Source organism: Camarhynchus parvulus, chromosome 1A (genome assembly GCF_901933205.1).
Source record: "Camarhynchus parvulus chromosome 1A, STF_HiC, whole genome shotgun sequence".
Classification (NCBI taxonomy): Eukaryota; Metazoa; Chordata; class Aves; order Passeriformes; family Thraupidae; genus Camarhynchus; species Camarhynchus parvulus.
This window is the reverse complement of record NC_044586.1, coordinates 69972592-69994919: the sequence shown is the minus strand read 5'-3', so window position 1 is coordinate 69994919 and position 22328 is coordinate 69972592. Positions and strand designations below refer to the sequence as shown.

The window sequence follows — 22328 nt, the reverse complement described above, 5'->3', positions numbered from 1 at the left end:
AGAGGAGGGAATTCCTCCCGGGAGTTTCAAGAAGCACGGAAAAGCAGGATCTGTTTATTCCCAGCATGGATGCTCCAGAGCCGAGCTTCATTTTCTTTTCATGGAATTCTGCCTGGGAATCTCCAGCAGGGAACAAAAGCCACCAGCAATCCCCTAGGAGCAGCCTGGAATGCTGGGGGCAGGATCAGGGGTGGAGAATTTTGGGATCGGGCCCCACCCCTGCAGCACCTGGAGCCTGGAGGTGCTCCTGGAATTCCCAAGGGAATTTGTCCTTGGAAAAGATCCCTAAAGGATCCTCAAAGATCCCTAGAAGGGAGCAGATCCAGAACATCCAGCTCTGGGACAGAATTCCCAGAGAAGCTGTGGCTGCCCCTGGATCCCGGGAAGTGTCCAAGGCCGGGCTGGAGAAATCCGGGATGTGGGATGTGTCCCTGCCCATGGAAGGGGTGGGAATGGGATGGGATTAAGGTCCCCAAACCATCCCAGGATTCCACGATTCACCCCTGGATCTCAATCCCTGCTCCCTGTGTCCCACGAAAGCACAGGGTGTCCAAGCCTTCGACTTCCCGGTGAATCCGGAATTTTGGGAGCTGCTCCAGGCTCTCAGGAGGGATGGGAGAAAAGTGGGAATATCCTCCGGGAAAAGTCCCAAAAGTCCTCCCGTTCCCAGGAATTTTTAATCCCAAACCAACCCCTCCCTTTGCTGTTTTCCATGGAATTCTGCTCCCCTCAAACCCCACCCCGGGCCATGGGAGACTCCTGCTCTTCCCACGGAACACCGGGACATCGCTGGGATCAAATTCCAGAGCTCGGGAATAAAGAGCTGGAATCCAAACTGAGCCACCAGTAAGGACCAGTAAGGACCAACTCTCGGCATTCCCTGGAATGGGAATGGCGCTCCCAGCGTAGCCTGGCAACCCCTGGAGCCATTCCATGGAATTAATCTCCCAGGAAAACACAAAGCCTCGCCATGAAAGCTCCTGGGCCGTTGCCATAACAGCCCAAATCCCTGGAAAACCTCATTCCATGCATTCCTTAGTGATGGATAAGGCTGGGATGAGGGAGCGAATACCAAAAAAAAGACCTGGAGCAGGAGGGTGTGAATACTGGCGTGGGAAATGGGAGGGAATCCGCATCCTCTGGAGCCCAGGGATGGGAATCTCGATCCTCTGGAGCCCAGGGATGGGAATTTCCATCCTCTGGAGCCCAGGGATGGGAATCTTTGTCCTATGGGATCCAGGGATGGGAATTTCTGTCCTCTGGTACCCAGGAATTGGAATCTCCAATTTTTGGTAACCAGGGATGGGAATCTTCATCCTCTGGAGCCCAGGGAAGGGAATCTCTGTCCTTGTGTCCAGGAAAGGGAATCTCTGTCCTGTTGTGTCCAGGGTGGGTTCGTGCGTGGATTCTGGGTCTTTGGTGTCAGGAAGGGAATGTCCTGTTGTGTCCAGGGATGAAGATTTCCATCCAAGATTGGGAATCTTCATCCTACAGTATCCAGGGATGGGAATTTCCACCCTATGGAGCCCAGGGAATCTCCATCCTCTGGAGCCCAAGCATGGGAATTTCTGTCCCGTGGCATCCAGGGATGGGAATCTCCAATTTTTGGTGTCCAGGGGTGGGAATATCCATTCTCTGGCACCTGGGATTGGCCCAGGATTCCCAGAGCAGCTGTGGCTGCCCCTGGATCCCTGGAAGTGTCCCAGGCCAGGCTGGAGCACCCTGGGATAGCGGGAGGTGTCCCTGCCCTTGGAATGGGGTGGAATTTGGGAATCTCGAGGATCCTCCCCACCCAAACCATTCCAGGATTCCATCCCGGACATCATTTTAACGCCAGGGCACTTCCCAGCTCCCCCCAGTATTCCCGATGATCCCGAGGGGTCACAAATCCCTCCCATCGCTCCACAGGCAGCGGCTCCACCCTCTGGAATTCTCTCCGGGAGCCATGGCAGCTCCGCAGTCTCCGGAGTGTTTTTAACTCCGCTGCCGGAGCAGATGGCGCTGGCAGAAATCTTGGAAGTCTGACAGGAATTATCTCCCCTCCCCTTCCCCCCACTCCTTCCCTTTTTCCTCCAAATATTCCTCCCATCCCGCTTTTTTTTTTTTTTTTTTCACATTTTCCTCCCATCCTCGCTTTTTATTCAGGGAATTTTTCCAGGACTCTTTTTTGATATTTTCTCCCACCTTTTATTCCAGCCATCTGGGGGTTAACCACCTTTATCCCGGGCTTTTTTCCTGGAATTTCTTTGATCTTTTTTCCCTCTTTTTATTCCAGCCAGCCGGGGGTTAACCACCTTTATCCTGGGATTTTTTTTCCCCCTGGGAATCTTTTTGATCTTTTCTCTCTCATTTTATTCCAGCCAGCTGGAGGTTAACCACTTTTATACCAGGGAATATTTTCCCCCCTGGAATCTTTTTGATCTTTTCTCCCTGGGAATCTGCAGTGCTGCTGGAACACGCAAATGCCAGGGAATATTTATTCCCAAAAAAACCCCATCCGAGTGCTGCTTTTCCATCTCCTTCCTCGCCCGTGCAGGGATTTTTCCCCGGGAATCAAGTGACTGCGCAGCTCCCGGCCGTGGGTGTGGAATGACAGCTCAAGGACTTCTAATTCCAGCCCCATTCCCACCCGATTCCTCCCTCTCCGCCTCTTTTCCATCCCCGTTTTCCTGGAATTCCACGGGAATGGTTTCTTCCGGGAGCTGCTTCGGGTTTTGGGGTGGGTCCCCTGCATTCCAGGGGTTGTCCCGCTGTGGGGATGGATCTGGTGCTCCTGGGTGGGATTTTTCCCTGGATTTTTTTGGTCGGGATGTGCTGCGGCAGCTGCAGCCATTCCTGCCTGGAGCAGGGGTGCTCCCACTGGAGATGGAGATTCAAGGAATGGTTTTAATCCCTTTTTTCCAGGGGGGTTTGACTGCATGGGCTGGGAATGGCTGGGATAACTGGGATGTGCTGGGAATTCTCAAGGGGGTGTGAGCACAGAATTCCCACATTATTGAGGTTGGGAAAGAATTCCAAGGTCACCCAGTCCAAGCTGGGCCCAATCCCCACCGGAGCCCCGAGTGCCACCTCCAGGAATCGCTTGGACACCTCCAGGGATGGGACTCCAAAGCTCCCTGGGCAGCCCCTGCCAAGGCCTGACCCCTTTCCATGGAAAACGATCCCAAATCCAGGAGCTGGGCCTGCCCTGGCCCAGGCTGAGGCCGCTCCCTCTTTTCCCGGGGCTCGTTCCCTGGAGCAGATCCCGATCCCCGCTGGCTCCTGGCAGGAGCTGGGCAGGGCCACAAGGACATTCCCGATCCCTGCCCCGATCCCAGCAGAGCTGCCCTGGCCCCCAGCCCGGGGCACATCCCACTTTTCCCGGGCTCTCCCTGCACGGATCCCTGGGGGGCTCAGGGCCCTTCCCGAGGCACTGCCGGCATTCCATGGGCAAGGATCCCACCATTCCCCAATCCTGGTGTGGTTTGGGTTGGAAGGACCTCAAAGCCCATCCACTTCCAACCCCTGGACACTTCCCAAGATCCCAGGCTGCTCCAGCCCCAGTGTCCAGCCTGGCCTTGGCCATTGCAGGGATGCAGGGGCAGCCCCAGCTGCTCTGGCAATCCCAGCCCAGCCAGGAATTCCTCATTGCCAAGATGCCATCCATGCCTGCCCTCTGGCACTGGGAGCCATTCCCTGGGTGCTGTCCCTGCAGGCCTTGGCCCCAGTCCCTCTGCAGCTCTCCTGGAGCCCCTGCAGGCCCTGCAATGTGCTGGAAGCTCTCCCTGGATCCCTCCCTTCTCCAGGGGAACATTCCCAGCTCTCCCAGCCCTTGGACAATTCCATGGATGCATTCCCAGCGGATGATCCATCCTGGATAACGCCACCATTTCCACTCCAGATCCTTTTCCAAACCATTCCCGGCTCTTCACAGCAGTCCGGCCCTTCAACAGATTTCCAAAGCTTCTTCCCAAACATTCTCACCCAGAAAATGCTGACACCCTTTGGGAATCTCCTGGATCCTCCTCATTCCAACGCCACCAGGGCGGGATCCACGTCCAAGACCAAAATATGGGATAAACCAGGAGAAAACTCCCGGTTCCCTGCTGGACGCTGCGGGTTCGGGATGCCGGGATGGGATTTCTCCACGTGCACACATGGATCCATCCTCACATCCCACACAAACCATCCCGTTTTACCCCAGCTCTTCCCGAGCCTCAGGAATGTCTTCAGCAAGGAATTCCCAGCACAGGAACAGCTGCACCAACACAATCCCTGAAACTCCCAAATTTCCTTTATATTTTAGGATCCAAGGAGCCAAACCAGCCAGGTTTGGGTTTGGTGGCACCAAAAACCTTCTGGAACGGGGTCAAGGACTTCCCACAGACGGATTTTGGGATTGGTGGCACCAAAAACCTTTAGGGACAAGGTCCAGGATCCACCACAACCAGGTTTGGGATTGGTGGCACCAAAAACCTTCTGGAACGGGGTCAAGGACTTCCCACAGATGGATTTTGGGATTGGTGGCACCCAAAATCTCCTGGAATGTGGTCAAGGACTTCCCACAGATGGATTTTGGGATTGGTGGCACCAGAAACCTTTAGGGACAAGGTCAAGGAACCACCACTGAAAGCTCTGGGGTTGGTGACACCATAAATCTTTAGGGACAAGGCCAAGGACACCCCACAGCCAAGTCAGGGTTTGGTGACACCACAAACATTTTGGGTGGAACCACCACAGCTGGATTTTGGGGTTAGGTGGTACCAAAAACCTTTTTGGACAGGGTCAAGGAGCCACCACAGCTGGTTTTGGGTTCGGTGGCACCATAAATCTTTAGGGACAAGGTCCAGGACCCACCAGTGATGGCTTTGGGTTTGGAGACTCCATAAAGCTCAAGGATCCACCAGAGATGGTTTGGGTTTGGAGACTCCATAAATGTTTTGGGATAAGCTCAAGGATCCACAACAGATGATTTTGGGTTTGGAGACTCCATAAATATTTAGGGACAAGGTCCAGGACCCACCACAGGTGGATTTTGAGTTTGGCGGCACCAAAAACCTTTGGCACAAGATCAAGGACTTCCCACAGATGGATTTTGGGATTGGTGGCACCATCAATCTTTGGGAACAGAATCAAGAACCCACCAGAGATGGTTTTGGATTTGGAGACTTCATGAATGTTTTGAGATAAGCTCAAGGACCCACCACAGTTGGTTTGGGGTTGGTGGCACCATAAACCTTCGGGACAAGGTTCAGGACATCCCACAGATGGATTTCGTGTTTAGAGACACCATAAATATTTTGGGATAACCTCAAGGAGCCACCACAGGCATTCTGGGTTTGGTGGTACCAGAAATCCTGAGGAACATGATCAAAGATCCCCCTTAGCCAGGTTTGGGTTTGGTAGCACCAGAAATCTTTGGAAACAGGATCAAGAACCCACCAGAGATGGTTTTGGGTTTGGAGACTCCATAAATGTTTTGGGATAAGCTCAAGGATCCACAACAGATGGTTTTGGGTTTGGAGACTCCAGAAATCTTCAGGGACAAGGTCCAGGACCCACCACAGGTGGTTTTTGGATTCAGTGGCACCATAAACCCTTGGGACAAGGTCCAGAAACCACCACAGATGGATTTTGGGATTGGTGGCACCATCAATCTTTGGGAACAGAATCAAGAACACACTGGAGGTGGTTTTGGAATTGGAGACTCCAGAAATCTTTAGGGACAAGGTCCAGGACCCACCACAGCTGGTTTGGGGTTGCTGGCACCATAAACCTTCAGGACAAGGTCCAGGACATCCCACAGATGGACTTTGTGTTTAGACGTACCATAAATATTTTGGGATAAGGTCATGGATCCACCACAGGCATTCTGGGTTTGGTGGCACCAGAAATCTGGAGGAACACGATCAAGGATCCCCCATAGCCAGGTTTGGGTTTGGTGGCACCAAACCCCTTCTGGAATGGGGTCAAGGACTTCCCACAGATGGATTTTGGGTTTGGTGGCACCAGAAATCTTTGAGAACAGAATCAAGAACCCACCAGAGATGGCTTTGGGTTTGGAGACTCCATAAATCTTTTGGGAGGAGCTCAAGGATCCACCACAGACAGTTTTGGGTTTGGAGACTCCATAAATCTTTAGGAACAAGGTTAAGGATCCCCCACAAGTGGTTTTGGGCTTGGAGACTCCATAAGTCTTTTGGGATAAGCTCAAGGATCCCCTACATCCAGGCACCTCCTCCAGACCTCGTCCTGCTCCTCCTAAGCCCCAACATTCCCAGTTCCAGAGGTGTCATTCCCGCTGGGAATGCCCAGTGCCAACACTGGGGGTGGCAGAACGCCCCTGCCCTTGGCAGAGACGATCCGGGAATTCCTGGAATTCCCTCCCAAAATTCTCTCCTGGAATTCTCCAGTCCCACCTTCCACTCCGAGCAGGACCAGGCATCCCTCCAAGCCGGAATTCCATGGAATTCCATGGAATACTCCAAAATCCAAGAGCTGGAGCGACCTGGGAAGGGCCGAGCCTTTCCCGCCCACTCCACACCCCCCAGGGACCCTCCCTCCTCATTCCCAAGGGATTCTCCCGGGTTTTTCCTCACCTACTGACTTGGTCCGTGGAATTCCCTTCCGGAGGGACACGTGGGGCTTCTCCGTTCCCGCCAGGACCCCGGGATGTGCCATTCCCTGGCGCTCAAACAGGGACTGGAAGGGAAAAACAGGGAATTCCCAGTTCGGGTGCTGCTGGAAGGACCCGACATTCCCCCCTGAACTTCCAACTGATGGAAAATGGGAGCTGTTCCCAACGGGATGGACCCTCCTCGCCTCCACCTTCCTGCTGCTCCACCCAGTGGAATTCCAAACACTGGGATGATTCCCTGGGTCCCATCCCATCTCTCTGCCTGCTCCAGGTGGGAATCTGGTGAGGATGGCTCCGGGAGCTCCTGTCCCGCTTTTCCTGGAGCTGCCTCCCCCCCGCAGCATTCCCGGCACAATCCTGAGCCTCCTCCTCCTCCTCCTCCCTCCGTGCTTCCCCTCAGATTCCGGCAGAATTCCATCCCCGCACCCAGCCCGGCTCTCCAGGCTCCTCCCGAGCTGCTCTTCCAGCCTTCCCTAGGAAATCCATGCGGATTCCCAGTCCTGGATGGGGATCCTGGGGAGCTGAGGGAGCGTTGAGCCCCACTGTGGATCGGGGTCTCCCAGGCTCTGCATTCCTGGGAATTCTACTCCTGAACCAGCTCCTCTTGGCACCCCATTCCCTCCCATCCTCCTCCGTGGGCTCCCTTCCCTCTCCTTCCATTCCCGGGAATGCCATTCCCCATTCCTGGGAATGCCACTCCCCATTCCCTCTCACCCCTCTCCCTCATTCCGGGCCCCCATTCCTGGTGGGATTCCCTCTGGCCCACACTGATCTCCTCAGTGAGATCCTCCGGATCCTTCCCATCCCTTTCCATGTGCTCCTGTCCCTCTCCTTCCTTCCTTGGGAATTCCACTCTCTGTTCTGGGAATTCGAATCCCCAATTCCCGCTGGCTCACACTGATCTCTGCTGGGGTGATCCTGAGGCTCCCTCCCATCCTATTCCCACATTCCACACCCCCATTCCCAGGGAATTCCCGCTGGCTCACACTGATCTCTGCACGGGTGATCTTCCCATCCCATTCCCATCCCATTCCTGTGGAATTCCCACTGGCTCACACTGATCTCCACAGGGATGGTCTTCCCATCCCATTCCTTTGGAATTCCCATTGTCTCACACTGATCTCCACACGGGTGACCCTCCTATCCCATTCCCATCCCATTCCCACATTCCATACCCCATTCCCGTGGAATTCCCGCAGGCTCACACTGATCTCCACAAGGGTGATCCTCTGGCTCTCTCCCATCCCATTCCCATATTCCACACCCCCATTCCTGCAGAATTCCCGCTGGCTCACACATATCTCCGCAGGGATGATGCTCCAGTTCTCTCCCATCCCACTCCCATCCCATTGCCATCTCATTCCCATCCCACTCCCATCCCATTCCCGTGGAATTCCCGCTGTCTCACACTGATCTCGGTAGGGCTGATCCTTTGGCTCCCTCCCATCCCATTCCCATCCCATCCCCACATCCCACACCCCCATTCCCGCGGAATTCCCGCTGTCTCACACTGATCTCGGTAGGGGTGACCCTCCCATCCCATTCCCATCCCATTCCCATCCCATTCCCATCCCATTCCCGCGGAATTCCCGCTGTCTCACACTGATCTCCGCAGGGGTGACCCTCCCATCCCATTCCACCCCATTCCCGCGGAATTCCCGCTGTCTCACACTGATCTCCGCAGGGGTGATCCTCCGGCTGGTCGGGCGCTGTTTCACCGTGGCCGCCCTGGAATCGGCCTCCACCAGCTCCGCCCGCAGCGCCGGCTCCGCGGCCGCCAGGATCTCATCCAGCTTCTCTGGAATCCAAGGAGAACCGGCTGATCCCGGGGCTCAGCCCCGGCATCGCTCCCTTCCCACAGCTCATCCCAGAGAACGGGGGGGATCGTCCCCGCTGCTCCTCTCCCCACCCAGTGGTTTTCCATGGATTTGTGGGGGCTGATCCCGCTCAGCCGGGGAATTCCGTGGGTGCTGTCCCACCCCGCATTCCAAGGAATTCTCTGTCTGACACTAACCAGTGAGTTTGTCCCAAATTTTAGGTATTTGGGATCAGCCGAGTCCTGCCAGGCAGGTGGGAGATCCAGGGAATCCCAGGACATGGAGATGTCCATGGGATCCACACGGCTCCAGCACATCCAATATTTGGGATAAACTGAGATATTCCCAGCCGGAATGGACTCTCTCAATGATCCCAACTTTCCATGTCCGGGGCAGGATTTGGTGCCCACGGATTTCAGGAATATCAGCAGAGCCACCACGGCCGTGTCCGAGCTCAGGGAATGGGGAGTGGGACTGGAATTCCCAGCTCCAGGATCCACCCTGGCACTTTCATCCCTTGGGAACACCAAGCTGTGCCTGCACGTGTCCCAGTGGTTTCATTCCCTTGGGAATAATTCCAGCTGGAATCCTGATCCTCTAGATATGGAAAAAGGTAGGAGGTGGACATGGATTAATTTCCATGGATCCCGCCTGAGCCAAGCCTACGGAATTCCCAACTGGAATGGGAAGTTGGGGCCATTGGCTCCATGTCACCTCCACCTGATGGCTCTTCCCAGATCCAGCTGGATCCACATCCCAAATTTCTGCCCTGGGAGAGGGACTGGGCAGCTCCAGCTGTGTCCAGGTGGGAATTGTAGCCCCGGGATTCTCCTGAAGCCAGGCTGGTCCTCGGGCCTTCCACGGAATTGTGGGACATGGAATCATGGACTGGTTCGGGTAGGAAGGGCGTTAAAGCTCATCCCATTCCATGGGACGCCTTGCCATGATCCCAAATTTCTCCAGCCTTTCCTTGGGCACTGCCAGGGATGCAGGGGCAGCCCCAGCTGCTCTGGCAATCCCAGCCCAGCCAGGAATTCCTCATTGCCAAGATCCCATCCATGCCTGCCCTCTGGCAGTGGGAGCCATTCCCTGGGTGCTGTCCCTGCAGGCCTTGGCCCCAGTCCCTCTGCAGCTCTCCTGGAGCCCCTGCAGGCCCTGCAATGTGCTGGAAGCTCTCCCTGGAATCTTTTCTGGAAGAAAAGCATCCTGGATCCATCTCCAATCCTTGGGAATCTCCAGTTGATCTTCCTGATCCAGGGATCCTCGTGCAGCCCCCTCTGGATCTGCCTGATCCAGGGAAGATCCCTCAGACCCTTCCCATGGTAATTCTCACTCGGCTTTTTCCCTGTCCTATCCCCACTGGATCCCCGCTGATCCCACATTCCCAGCTCCATGGGGAACACGGAGTGGGAACCACCAGGACAGAAAATCCTGGGTCAGAAAATCCCAGGAGGGGTTGGGTGTGAAGGGACCTTCAATCCCATCCGGATCCAACCTTTCCACCAAAAACTTCCTGGTTTTTCTGTGGCCCTCACGCGACATTCCCGCACATCCTCAGGGTGGGAACAGCGGCATAATCCACATGGATCTGCCAGGAATAATTGGATAAACCACCTGGAACTGCCAGGAATAACGGGATAAACTGTACGGAACTGCCAGGAATAACGGTATAAACCGCATGGATCCGGGATAAACCGCATGGATCCGCCAGGAATAGTGGGATAAACTCCCTGGATTTGCCAGGAGAGGCTTTGGCTGTTTGGGATAAAGCTGGACACCGTCATTCCCGAGAATCCCACACGGAACATGCCCATGGGGAAAACCCAGAGCAGGGATCACACCTGGGAATGGCAGGGTTGGGAATTTTGGGATACAGGATCAGTCTGCCCACGCCCAGCGGAATCCCACACGGCCATTCCAACTCCCGGCCCCATAATTCCTGGCACTCCAATTCCCGGCATTCCAATTCCCGGCATTCCAATTCCTGGCGTTCCAATTCCAGGCGTTCCAATTCCTACTGGAGCGGCTCCTGGACACCACCGGAGCCGATCCCAAATCCCCAAATTCCCGGCTGAATTCCCTGAGACGCTGCAGGAACAGCGACCCTCGGGATGCCGGGATCTCCCCCCAGCCTGGATCCCGTGGGATCCCAGCGGGAGCTGGCGGGAAGGGGCGGAATCCCGGGAATTTTGGTTTCACACTCACCCCCTTTCCTTCTCCGCATGGAGGCTTGGAACGGGAAACAAAACACAGAATCAACGGCATGGAACAATTCCCGCCCCCATTCCCGGCTCTTCCCACAATTCCCGGCCTCTGGCATGCGGGATCCGGCCTGGGATGTGGGATTCGGGCAGGGCACCTGGGAATTCCAGCCTTTATCCACGGGGAACGTCCCTCCGAGCCGGGATTTGGGATTTATCCCAAGGCTGGGATCATCCCTCATGGATCCTCATGGATCCAGGGAAGCCAAAGTGGGAGCAGGATTGGCTGGAATTCCATCCCGAGCCATGGAAAAGCTCCCAGGGCAATTCCCTGCATCCAAGCCCATGGATTTCGGCACGGGAGGGATCCTGGAGCATCCTGCTGGGAATCTGCTGCTCCAAGGGGATTGGAATGGTGGGGAAAGGGTTGGGAAGGGCACAGGGGGTGTTTGGGATCCATGGAAAATGGGGTGGGAAGCACCCGGCAGAGCTTTTTTGGGAATATCTCTTTCCCTGGCTGTTCCTTGGGAAGGAGAGCGGCTCCAGGCCGAATCCTGGGAATGCTGATCCACAGGAAAACCTGGAGTGAAGGATGGGAAGAGGACGGATCCCCTGTTTTCCCTGGAATGGCTTCAGCCCATTCCTTGGATCCATAGGAATGAGCGGTACAATTCCCAGAAAAACTCATGGGAATTGTGGGATCAGAGCTGGAACGGCCTCCAGATCCTTCTCTGGGATTGCTGCTCCCAATCCCTCTCCAGGAAAACTGGGAATTGCTGGGAGGATGGACGGAGAAACCCCAGGATCTGGGATGGGGGAAAAGTGGGAAAAAGGAGCCGGTCTGGCTCTGCTCCCAAGAATTCCCACCAAAAAAGAGCCTTGGATTGGGAATGACGGTCTGGAAATGCCAGGAATCAAGGGTGGGAATTCCAGGGTGGGAATCCAGGCAGAGGCTCGGGATAAAATAAATCCCAGCTGACCCAGTCTGGGAATTCTGGGATCTGATCCCCGGGGTCTGGCTCCAAGGAGGAGCAAGGAAAGACATGGACAGCTGGGAAGGGCATGGAAAACCAGAGGGAATGGAATTCCAGGGATGGTATGGAAAACAGGGAGAGCAGCGGGGGAAATGGAGAGCTTGGAAAAACCAAGGAGGGCTTGGAAAAACCAGAAGGAATTAAAAGAGAAGAAAAGCAGGAAGGGCATGGAATACAGGGAGGGGATGGAAAACCATGGAGACCTTGGAAAACCAGAAGGAATGGAAAACCAGGAAGCGCAGGGAAAAGCCAGGAAGAACATGGAAAACCATTGAGGGCTTGGAAAAACCAGAAGGAATTAATAAAGAGGGAGGGCACGGAAAACAGGGAAAGCTTGGAAAACCAGGATGAGCGTGGAAAACCAAGAAGAGCATGGAAAACAGGGAGCGGATGGAAAACCATGGAGAGCTTGGGAAATCAAGGAGAGCATGGAAAACTGGAAGGTATGGAAAAAGTGAGAGCATGGAAAACCAGAGAGAGCATGGAAATCCGTGGAGATCACAGAAAACAGGGAGAGCATGGAAAAACCAAGGAAAACATGGGAAAACCAGAAGGAATTAAAAAAGAGGGAGGGCATGGAAAAACCAAGGAGAGCATGGAAAACAGGGAGAGCTTGGAAAACCAGGAAGAGCATGAAAAACCAGAAGGAATGGAAAACCAGGAAGGGCATGGAAAAACCAGGGAGAACATGGAAAAGAGGGAGAACATGGAATACTGTGGAGAGCATGGAGAATGAAGGAAATGATGGAAAAATAAGGAAAACAGGAAAAGCAGGGAAAGCATGGAAAACCAGGGGTAATGTGGGATCCTGCTGAGGCTCCAGGGTGCCACATTCCCACATGGAAAATCCCAAATTCCCTTGGAAGCTGGGGCAGCACCGATGGTCTCTGAGCGAGCCCAGGGATGCTCCAAAGTTTTCCTGGATTTGGGATCTCTCCATGGCCACGTGGCTGCTCCAGGGACATCCAGGGACAAAGTGCCACCGGATCCGGGAAAGGGGAGGGATGGAGTGGGATCGGCTCCCGCCCCTGCCAGGGAGTCCTGGGGACATCCCAGGTGGCCACGAGGGCTGGGGAAAACAAGGAATTCTGGCAGCAGAAAGCAGGGAATGGTGGGAGTGGAGAGGATTTCAGGGAACCTGGGGATGTGGAGCGGGATGGGAAAGCAGCAGGAAATGCGGGAGTGGCAGTGGGGTGGGGGGGACGGAGCAACCCTGGAGATCTCCTGGAGCTATCCTGGAATTCTCCTGGAGTTCTCTTGGAATTCTCCTGGAGTTCTCTTGGAATTCTCCTGAAGCACTCCTGGAGCTCTCCCGGAATTCCAGAGCTCACCTGGAACTCTTCTGGAATTCCAGAGCTCTCCTGGAGCTCACCTGGAGCTCTCCCGGAATCCCAGAGCTCTGCCAGAGCTCACCTGGAGCTCATCTGGAATTCTCACAGAGCTCTTCCGGAGCTCTCCCGGAATTCCAGAGCTCTCCTGGAGCTCACCTGGAGCTCTCCCGGAATTCCAGAGCTCTTCTGGAGCTCACCTGGAGCTCTCCCGGAATTCCAGAGCTCTCCCTGGAGCTCACCTGGAGCTCACCTGGCAGGGTTTGGGATCTGCCCGGAGATGAGAAATCAAAACCTGGGACTGCCGGGTGTGGGAAAGGGGGGAGAGGAGTGGGATGAGGGAATGGGAGAGGAAGGAGAGGAGCAGGGAATGGAGCTGGGAATGGAGCAGGAATTGATCAGAGAATGGAGCAGGGAAAGGATGAGGATCAGGAAGAGGAGTAGGATGAAACAGGGAGAGGAGAAGGAAAAGGAGCAGGAAAAGGATCCAGGAGCAGGGAATTGATCTGGGAAAGGAGCAGAGAACGGAGCAGGGAAAGGAGCAGGGAAAGGAACAGAAGAAGAGAGGGGATCAGGAAAAGGAGCAGGAGCCGGGAGAGGAGCAGGCAGAGGATGAGGATCAGGAAGAGGAGCAGGAGGGAGAGGAGCAGGGAGAGGAGCAGGAAAAGGATCGGGAACAGGGAATTGATCAGGGAATGGAGCAGGGAAGGGAGCAGGGAATGAATCAGAGAGAGGAGCTGGGAACAGAGCAGGGAGAGGAGCATGGAAAGGAGTGAGGAAAGCGAGGAGAGGAGCAGGAGGAGAAGGAGCAGGGTAAGGAACAGGGAGCGGAGCAGGAAAAGGATTAGGGAATGGAGCAGGGAATGGAGCAGGGAAAGGAGCTGGGAAAAAAGCAGGGAAAGGAACTGGGAATGGAGCAGGGAATGGAACAGGGAGAGGAGCTGGGAATGGAGCAGGAATTGATCAGGGAATGGAACTGGGAAAGGAGCAGAGAATGGATCAGGGAATGGATCAGGGAAAGGAGCAGAGAATGGAGCAGGGAAAGGAACAGGAGAAGAGAGGGGATCAGGAAAAGGAGCAGGAGCCGGGAGAGGAGCAGGCAGAGGATGAGGATCAGGAAGAGGAGCAGGAGGAGCAGGGAGAGGAGCAGGAGCAGGGAAAGGAGCAGGGAATGGAGCAGGGAAAGGAGTTGGGAAAAAGCAGGGGAAGGAACTGGGAATGGAGCAGGGAATGGAAGGGGCACGGAAATGAGCAGGGAGAGGAGCTGGGAATGGATCAGGAATTGATCAGGGAATGGAGCAGGGAAAGGAGCAGGGAATGAAACTGGGAATAGAGCAGGGGATGGAACTGGGAAAGGAGCAGGGAGTGGAATAGGGAATGGAAGGAGCATGAAAATGAGCAGGGAGAGGAGCTGGGAATGGATCAGGAATTGAGGGAATGGGAATGGGGCAGGGAAAGGAGCAAGGAAAGGAGCTGGAAATGGAACTGGGAATGGAGCAAGGAAAGGAAAAGAGAGAGGATCAGGAAAAGGAGCGGGAGCAGGGAGAGGAGCAGGCAGAGGATGAGGATCAGGAAGAGGAGTAGGAGGAACAGGGAGAGGAGCAGGAAAGGGAGCAGGAGCAGGGAAAGGGGCTGGGAATTGATCAGGAATTGATCAAGGAAAGGAGCAGGAATTGATCAGGGAAGGAGCAGGGAAAGGAAGTGGGAATGGAGCAGGGAATAGAAGGAGCAGGGAAAGGAGCAGGGAAAGGAGCAGGATGCCCAAGGCCAGAGCACGTCAACCCCTCCACACCCACCTGGAGACTCCCAACATCCTTCCCACGCCCACCTCCGCTGGGATGCGCCCCTGGAGCGCTGGACATCCCCCTGGACATCCCTATGGACATCCCCATGGACATCCCCCTGGACATCCCTCCGGACATCCCTATGGACATCCTCCTGGACATCCCCATGGACGTCCCTCCTGGACATCCCCATGGACGTCCCTCCAGACATCCCCCTGGACATCCCTATGGACATCCCCCTGGACATCCCCATGGACATCCCCCTGGACATCCCTCCGGACATCCCCCTGGACATCCCCCTGGACATCCCTATGGACATTCCTCCGGACATCCCCCCGGACATCCCCCTGGACATCCGGACATCCCCCTGGACATCCCTCCGGACATCCCCCCGGACAGGGATGGGAATCCGGCTCCCCCGCCCCCCGCGCCTCCCACACCCCCCCACGGCCACGGCCCCACGGCGCACATGCAAACAGCTGGAACACCGCTGGAAAACCGCTGGAAAACCGCTGGGAAGCGGCTCCCGAGCACGGCCCGCGACTCCCCCGGGATCCCGGCGCCATCCCGGTGCCGGCCTTACCCAGCTCCTCCAGCTCGGCCGTCATGGACTTGGAGCGCAGCGTGAGGGTGGTGCTGGGCGCTCTCTTGGGCGGCGGCGGGGCTGCAAGGAACAGAGAGGGCATCTTGCACCGCTTCTCGCGGAATTTGCGCGGCGTGGCCAGGTGCAGGTGCCACTTCTTCTCCACAGCCTGGATCTCCTCGTACTCGCGGGACGAGGAGTCGCACTGCTGCAGGATCTTATTGAGGCTGCGCGTGGACGCGAACTTCTTCATGATTCCCGCCGGGAATGTGCCCGCGGCCCTTGGGAATGCGGGCCCCCCCCTCAGCGCGGGGCCATGGCCCCGGGGAGGCGGGGGATGCCGGCGGGGATGCGGGGAGAGCGGGAATGTGTCCAGCCTGAGCTCGGGATCCTCTTCCCGCCTCGGCGCAGCCCCCGGAGCGCCTCAGCCCACCCCACCCTCCTCTTCCTCCTCCTCCTCCTCCTCCTGCTGCTGCTGCTGCTGCTCCTGGCCGTGGATCCCAACCCTATGGAAGCGCCGGCGTCCGGCCGGGAGCTGCCCAAGGACGCATGGCCCGGGATGATCCCAAAAGCTCCCGATCCCGCATTCCCCGAGCGCTCCCCCCCCTCCCGGAGCAGCGAGGATGAGTGGAAAGCTCTTCCTCTTCCTCCTCCTCCTCCTCCTCGCTGCTCCTCGCTGACAATGCTGGAATAACGCTCCAGGATTGCCATGGCAACGGCAGCTCCAAGGATCCCTGTGCCTGCGGCAGGGATCCAGCGGGGCGGATTCAGCCCCAGCCGGGCCCACACAGGCGCTGTCACCGGGGTGGGGGGGACACGGCACGATCCCCCCCCGGTGCCCCGGCGCCCCTCGGATCCCTTGGAAAAGCGGCCGCGAGGATGCGGAGGAGCGGGAGGAGGAAGGCGCCGGGCAGAGGGAGCAGCGGGAAGCGCCGAGGGGCAGCGGCTCACCCCGGGCTGGAGCGGCCGGAGCGGCCCGAGCGGCCCCGCCGGGGCTCCCAGCGCTGATTCCCGGCCGAATTCCCGAGGATTATTCCCGGCCGAATTCCCGGCTGAATTCCCGAGGCTGCCAGCCGTTCCCACGGCTCGTGCCTTGGTGCCGTGACAGGATAATTGGAGCTCCTCGTGCCAGCAGCGCTCCCTCCTTCCCTCCCTTCCCTCTTCCCTCCCCCGAGCCCCGCGTGCTGCGCTGGGAGCGGCCCCGATCCCGGCCCCCCTCATTCCCTGCTCCCATCCCCCTGCTCCAGCCCTGCTCCCATCCCCCCGACTCCACTCGCTACTCCAATCCCCCTGATTCCACTCCCTGATTCCATTCTCTACTCTAATCCCGGCTCCCATCCCCCTGATTCCATCCCTGCTCCCATCCCTGCTCCCATCCCCTACTCCAATCCCTCTGATTCTATCCCTGCTCCCATCCCTGCTCCCATCCCTGCTCCCATCCCTGCTCCCATCCCTTCTCCAATCCCCCTGATTCCATCCCTGCTCCCATCCTCCTGATTCCATCCCTGCTCCCATCCCTGCTTCCATTCTTTACTCCAACCCCCCTGCTCCCATTCCTGCTTCCAATTCCTGCTTCCATTCCTGTTTCCACCCATCCCTGCTCCTGTCCCGCTGTTTCCATCCCGTGCTCCTTTCTCCTGCTCCCATCCCATATCCATTCCCCTGCTCACATTCCCCCGTTTCCATTCCCTGCTCCAATCCCTCTCCTCCCATCCCTGCTTCCATTCCTGTCCCTGCTCCTGTCCTGTGTTTCCATTCCCTGCTCCCATCTCTGCTCCTCCCATCCCTGCTTCCATTCCTGTTCCTCTCTCCTGTCCTGTGTTTCCATTCCCTGCTCCCGTCCCTCCTGTCTCCCCATTTCCATCCTCATCCTCCCATTCCCTGCTCCCATTCCCAGTTTCCATCCCTCCACTTCCATCCCCTGTTCTCATCCCTCTGCTCCCATTCCCTGCTTCCATTCCCTGTGTTTCCATCCCCTGTTCCCATCCCTGTGCTGCCATTCCCTGCTCCCATCCCCTCTCCTGCCCCTCCACTTCCATCCCCTTTCCATCCTCCTGCTCCTGTCCCTCCTGCCCTTTTCCATCCCTGTTCCTGCCCGCTGCTCCTGTCTTCCTGCTTCCATCCCTCGGCTCCCATCCCTGCTCCCGTCCCTCCACTTCCACCTCCTCTTTCCATCCCTGCTCCCATCCCTGCTCCTGTCCCTCCATCCCATCCTAATCCTGCTTCCCAAACTCCCATCCCCCTGATTCCAGCCCCTGCTCCCATCTCCATAATTCCATCCCCTGCTCCCACCCCTATAATTCCATCTCCTTTTCCTATTCCTCTTTTCCCACCCCCCTAATTCCATCCCCTTTTCCCATTCCCCTTTTCCCATTCCCCTTTTCCCATTCCCCTTTTCCCACCCCCCTGCTCCCATTCCCTGGAATTCCAGTCCCAATCCCCCCAAACCCCTCCTGGCTCCTTCCTGTGCTTCCAGATGTTCCCATCCCTCCGGACAAATCCCTGCCCTGCCCGAGCTCCTGGATCTGCTCCCGGAATCCAGAACCCATGGAATAAAATCCCAGAACTTTCTGGGATCCCCCAGGACCAGCCATGTCCAGGAATTCCCACAGCGACTCCCTGGCTCCATCCTGGAATTCCCGGTGTTCCTTTGGCATCACCATCCTGCCCCACAACATTCCTAGAAATTCCCAGGGTTGTTTCCCCTCCCAACAATTCCCAGGTGGAGCCGGAGCCCGGAGCAGCTGATGGGAATTCCAGGAATTCCGGATCATGGGAATCAAAAGTGATTCCCAAAACCCATCCCAAATCTCTCCCTGAACTCCCAGCCCATCCCTCCCTTCCTGTATCCGTGAGCTCCCAAAACTCTTGTTCCTTGTTTGCCAGAATTCCAGAAATTCCTGATCCTAAGAATTCAAGCCATTCCAAAAAAACGCCACAACTCCAGGAATTCCAGACCCTGGGAATAAATTCCCAAAAAACACCCCAACTCCACAGATGTGGTTGGGACCTCCCTGATCTTCCCTCCCACCTCCCACATTCCCAAAAATCAGTGCACCCAGAAACCGGCATATCCCAAAAATCAACAAGTCCCAAAAATGGGAACATCCCAAAAAAGGGGCGCATCCCAAAAACCAGCACGCCCCCAAAACAGGTGTATCCCAAAAATGGGAACATCCCAAAAATCTTTGTATCCCAAACATTAATGCATCCCAAAAATCAGCACATCCCACAAAATGACGCATCCCAAAATGGGCACATCCCAAAGCAGGCAAATCCCAAAATGGGCACATCCCAAAAATCAGCACATCCCAAATGTCAACACATCCCATAAAATGATGCACCACAAAAAATGGGCACATCCCAATGTGGGCAAATCCCAAAATGGGTGCATCCCAAAGAGTGATGCATCCCGAAAATCAACGCTTACCGAAAATCAGCACAACCCAACACAAGCAAAACCCAAAAAATTTTGCATCCCAAACATGAAAGTGTCCCAAAACCCAGCACATCCCAAAAAATGGGCACATCCCAAAAATCAATGCATCCCAAAACAGGCAAATCCCAAAAGGGGCACATCCCAAATATCAGTATATCCCAAAAAATGGGCACATCCCAAAAATCAACGCATCCCAAAAATCCTCACATCCCCAAATGGGCACATCCCAAAATAAACACATCCCAATAAATCAAATCATCCCAAAAATCAGCACATCCCAAAAAATGGACACATCCCAAAAATCTTCACATCCCAGAAGCTGGAACACCCCAAAATGGGAACATCCCAGAAATCAGCTCATGCCTAAAAACAACGCATCCCAAAACACTGCGCATCCCAAAATGGGCACATCCCCAAACCCCTCACATTCAAAAATGGGCACATCCCAAAATCAGCACATCCCAAAAATGGGCGCATCCCAAATAATGATGCATGCCAAAAATGAGAACATCCCATAAATCAGCACATCTCAAATTCTACACATCCCAAAAACGGAAATATCCCAAAAACCGGCACATCTCAAAAACTGGCACGTGCCAAACATCAACAGATCCCAAAAATCGGCGCATCACAAAGTCAGCGCGTCCTGAAATCGGCGCATCCCAAAAGCTGGCACATCCCAAAAAATGGACGTATCCCAAAAATTGTCACATCCCAAAAATCAACGCATCCCAACATCAACACGTCCCAAAAATTGTTGCATTCCGAAATCGGCGCATCCTGAAATTGACGCATCTCAAAAATCAGCACATCCCAAAAATCAGCGTATCCAAAAACTGGCACATCCCAAAAAAAGGCACATCCTGAAAAAATGGAAACATCCCAAAACCCGTCACATCCCAAAAATCGTCACATCCCAAAAATCAGCACATCCCAACACCAACACACCCCAAAAATCAGTGCATCCTGAAACTGACGCATCCCAAAACCTGGCATATCCCAAAAATCAGGGCATCCCAAAAATCATTGCATCACGAAAACCAGCACATCCCAAAAACCGGCACACCTCGAACATTGGCGCATCCCAAAAATTGCGGTGGCCTAAAAATCAGCACATCCCAAAAACTGGGACATTCCAAAAAACGGACATATCCCAAAAATCATTGCCTTCCAATACCAACACATCCCAAAAATTGGCACATCCTGAAATTGCCACATCCCAGAAACCGGCGCATCCCAGAAATTGCCGTATCCCAAAAACTGGCTCATCCCAAAAATCATCTCATCCCAAAAAACAGCACATCCTGAAACTGACGCATCCCAAAAACCGGTGTATCCCAAAAATCAGCACATCCCAAAAACAGGCACATCCTAGAAAATGGACACATCCCAAAAATCATTGCATCCCAAAGAAGTGGCACAACCCAAACATCAACACATCCCAAAAATTGGTGCATCCTGAAACTGGCGCATCCCAAAACCAGGCACATCCCAAAAAATGGACACATCCCAAAAATCATTGCATCCCAAAACCAGGCACATCTCAAAAAATGGACACATCCCAAAAATCATTGCATCCCAAAACCAGGCACATCCCAAAAAAACGGACACATCCCAAAAACCATTGCATCCCAAAAAGTGGCACATCCCAAACATCAACACATCCCAAAAATTGGCGCATCCTGAAACTGGCGCATCCCAGAACCAGGCACATCCCAAAAAACGGGCAAATCCCAAAAATCATTGCATCCCAAAAAATGGCACATCCCAAACATCAACACATCCCAAAAATTGGCGCGTCGTGAACTGGCGCATCCCAAAACCAGGCACGTCCCAAAAAATGGACACATCCGAAAAATCGGTGCATCCCAAAACCAGGCACATCTCAAAAAACGGACACATCCCAAAAATCGGTGCATCCTGAAATTGGCACATCCCAAAAACAGGCACATCCCAAAAAATGGACACATCCCAAAAATCATTGCATCCCAAAACCAGGCACATCCCAAAAAACGGACACATCCCAGAAATCAGCACATCCCAAAAACAGGCACATCCCAAAAAATAGACACATCCCAAAAATCATTGCATGCCAAAAAGTGGCACATCCCAAACATCAACACATCCCAAAAATTGGCGCATCCTGAAACTGGCGCATCCCAGAACCAGGCACATCCCAAAAAACAGGCACATCCCAAAAATCATTGCATGCCAAAAAGTGGCACATCCCAAACATCAACACATCCCAAAAATTGGTGCATCCTGAAACTGGCGCATCCCGAAACTGGCGCATCCCAGAAAACGGACACATCCCAAAAATCATTGCATCCCAAAACCAGGCACATCTCAAAAAACGGACACATCCCAAAAATCGGTGCATCCTGAAATTGGCACATTCCAGAACCAGGTACATCCCAAAAAATGGACATATCCCAAAAACCAGGCACATCCCAAAAACCCGGCACATCCCAACCTTCCCACCGTGGAATTTCCCGCCCCCGCCACTCCCTCTCCCGGCTGGGGCCGCTCCGGCCCATCCCAGGCCCCCGGAGCCACGGGATTCCCGGGAATCGCGGCTCACCCTTTTTGCGGGATCCCTCCTCGGAGTCGGGCTTGCGGCTGACGGACACGACTTTCATCAGGAGGTGATTCCCGCCCTGCCGGATCAGCGCCACCACCTGCTTGTGCCCCACCTTCACCACGTTCACTCCGTTCACCTGCGTTCCCAAAAAAAATAAAACAACAAAACACATGGATCAGAATTCCCAGTTGGAAAAAAAAAACACCCCATGGAAATTGTCCACAAAAATCCTGATTTTCCCAGGGTTTTTTCCATCTTTTCCTGTCTTTTTTGCAGCAGATGGGAATCACCGCCCGGTGATGGCGAGGAGGAGATGGGAATGGCCAATTCCTGCTGGGAGATTCCCAAAAAAATGGGGTTTTCCCGGGTTTTTTGGAGTGTCCGGTCATGGAATGTCTGGAATGGAGGGAATTCCCTGGAAAACCATTCCATGGATTCCAATGAATCCCATGGGAACTTGCCCATGGAATGGGGTCAGCTTGGAGAGGGGGGAAAGGTCCAAGCCGGGATCCTCGGGAGGATTTTGGGATCTGGAGAATCCTGGATAATCCCAAATTCTCCGGAATGGCAATCCCTGGATTTCTGCTCTTTCCTCCTGGTGAAGGTTCATCCCAAAAGTTCCCGGAGTTCTTCCCAACGCTCCGTGTTTATCCCATGGATCCATCCCGAGGGACGGCCCGGAGCCCATTCCAGCTCCTTTGCTCCGGGAAACTTTGGATTCCCGGGAATCATCGTGTGGGATCGTTGGCAGCTCCGAAGCTTCCCGGAGCAAAGGAGCTGGAATGGGCTCAGGGCCGTCCCTCGGGATGGATCCATGGGATAAACACGGAGTATTGGGAAGAACTCCGGGAACTTTTGGGATGAACCTTCACCAGGAGGAAAGAGCAGAAATCCAGGGATTGCCATTCCGGAGAATTTGGGATTATCCAGGATTCTCCAGATCCC

The 22328-nt window shown here is 54.9% G+C and overlaps 1 protein-coding gene across 1 annotated transcript in view; it reads right to left on the bottom strand.

Annotated features, from left to right (window-relative positions):
• The window catches only part of SHANK3 (SH3 and multiple ankyrin repeat domains 3), a 127392-nt gene that overhangs the window by 22612 nt on the left and 82452 nt on the right, over positions 1–22328 (bottom strand). Inside the window, 5 exon segments of the mRNA XM_030960634.1 lie at positions 6579–6681; positions 8287–8414; positions 10639–10662; positions 15364–15444; positions 21384–21519. Coding sequence (XP_030816494.1) covers positions 6579–6681; positions 8287–8414; positions 10639–10662; positions 15364–15444; positions 21384–21519 — 472 coding nt within the window.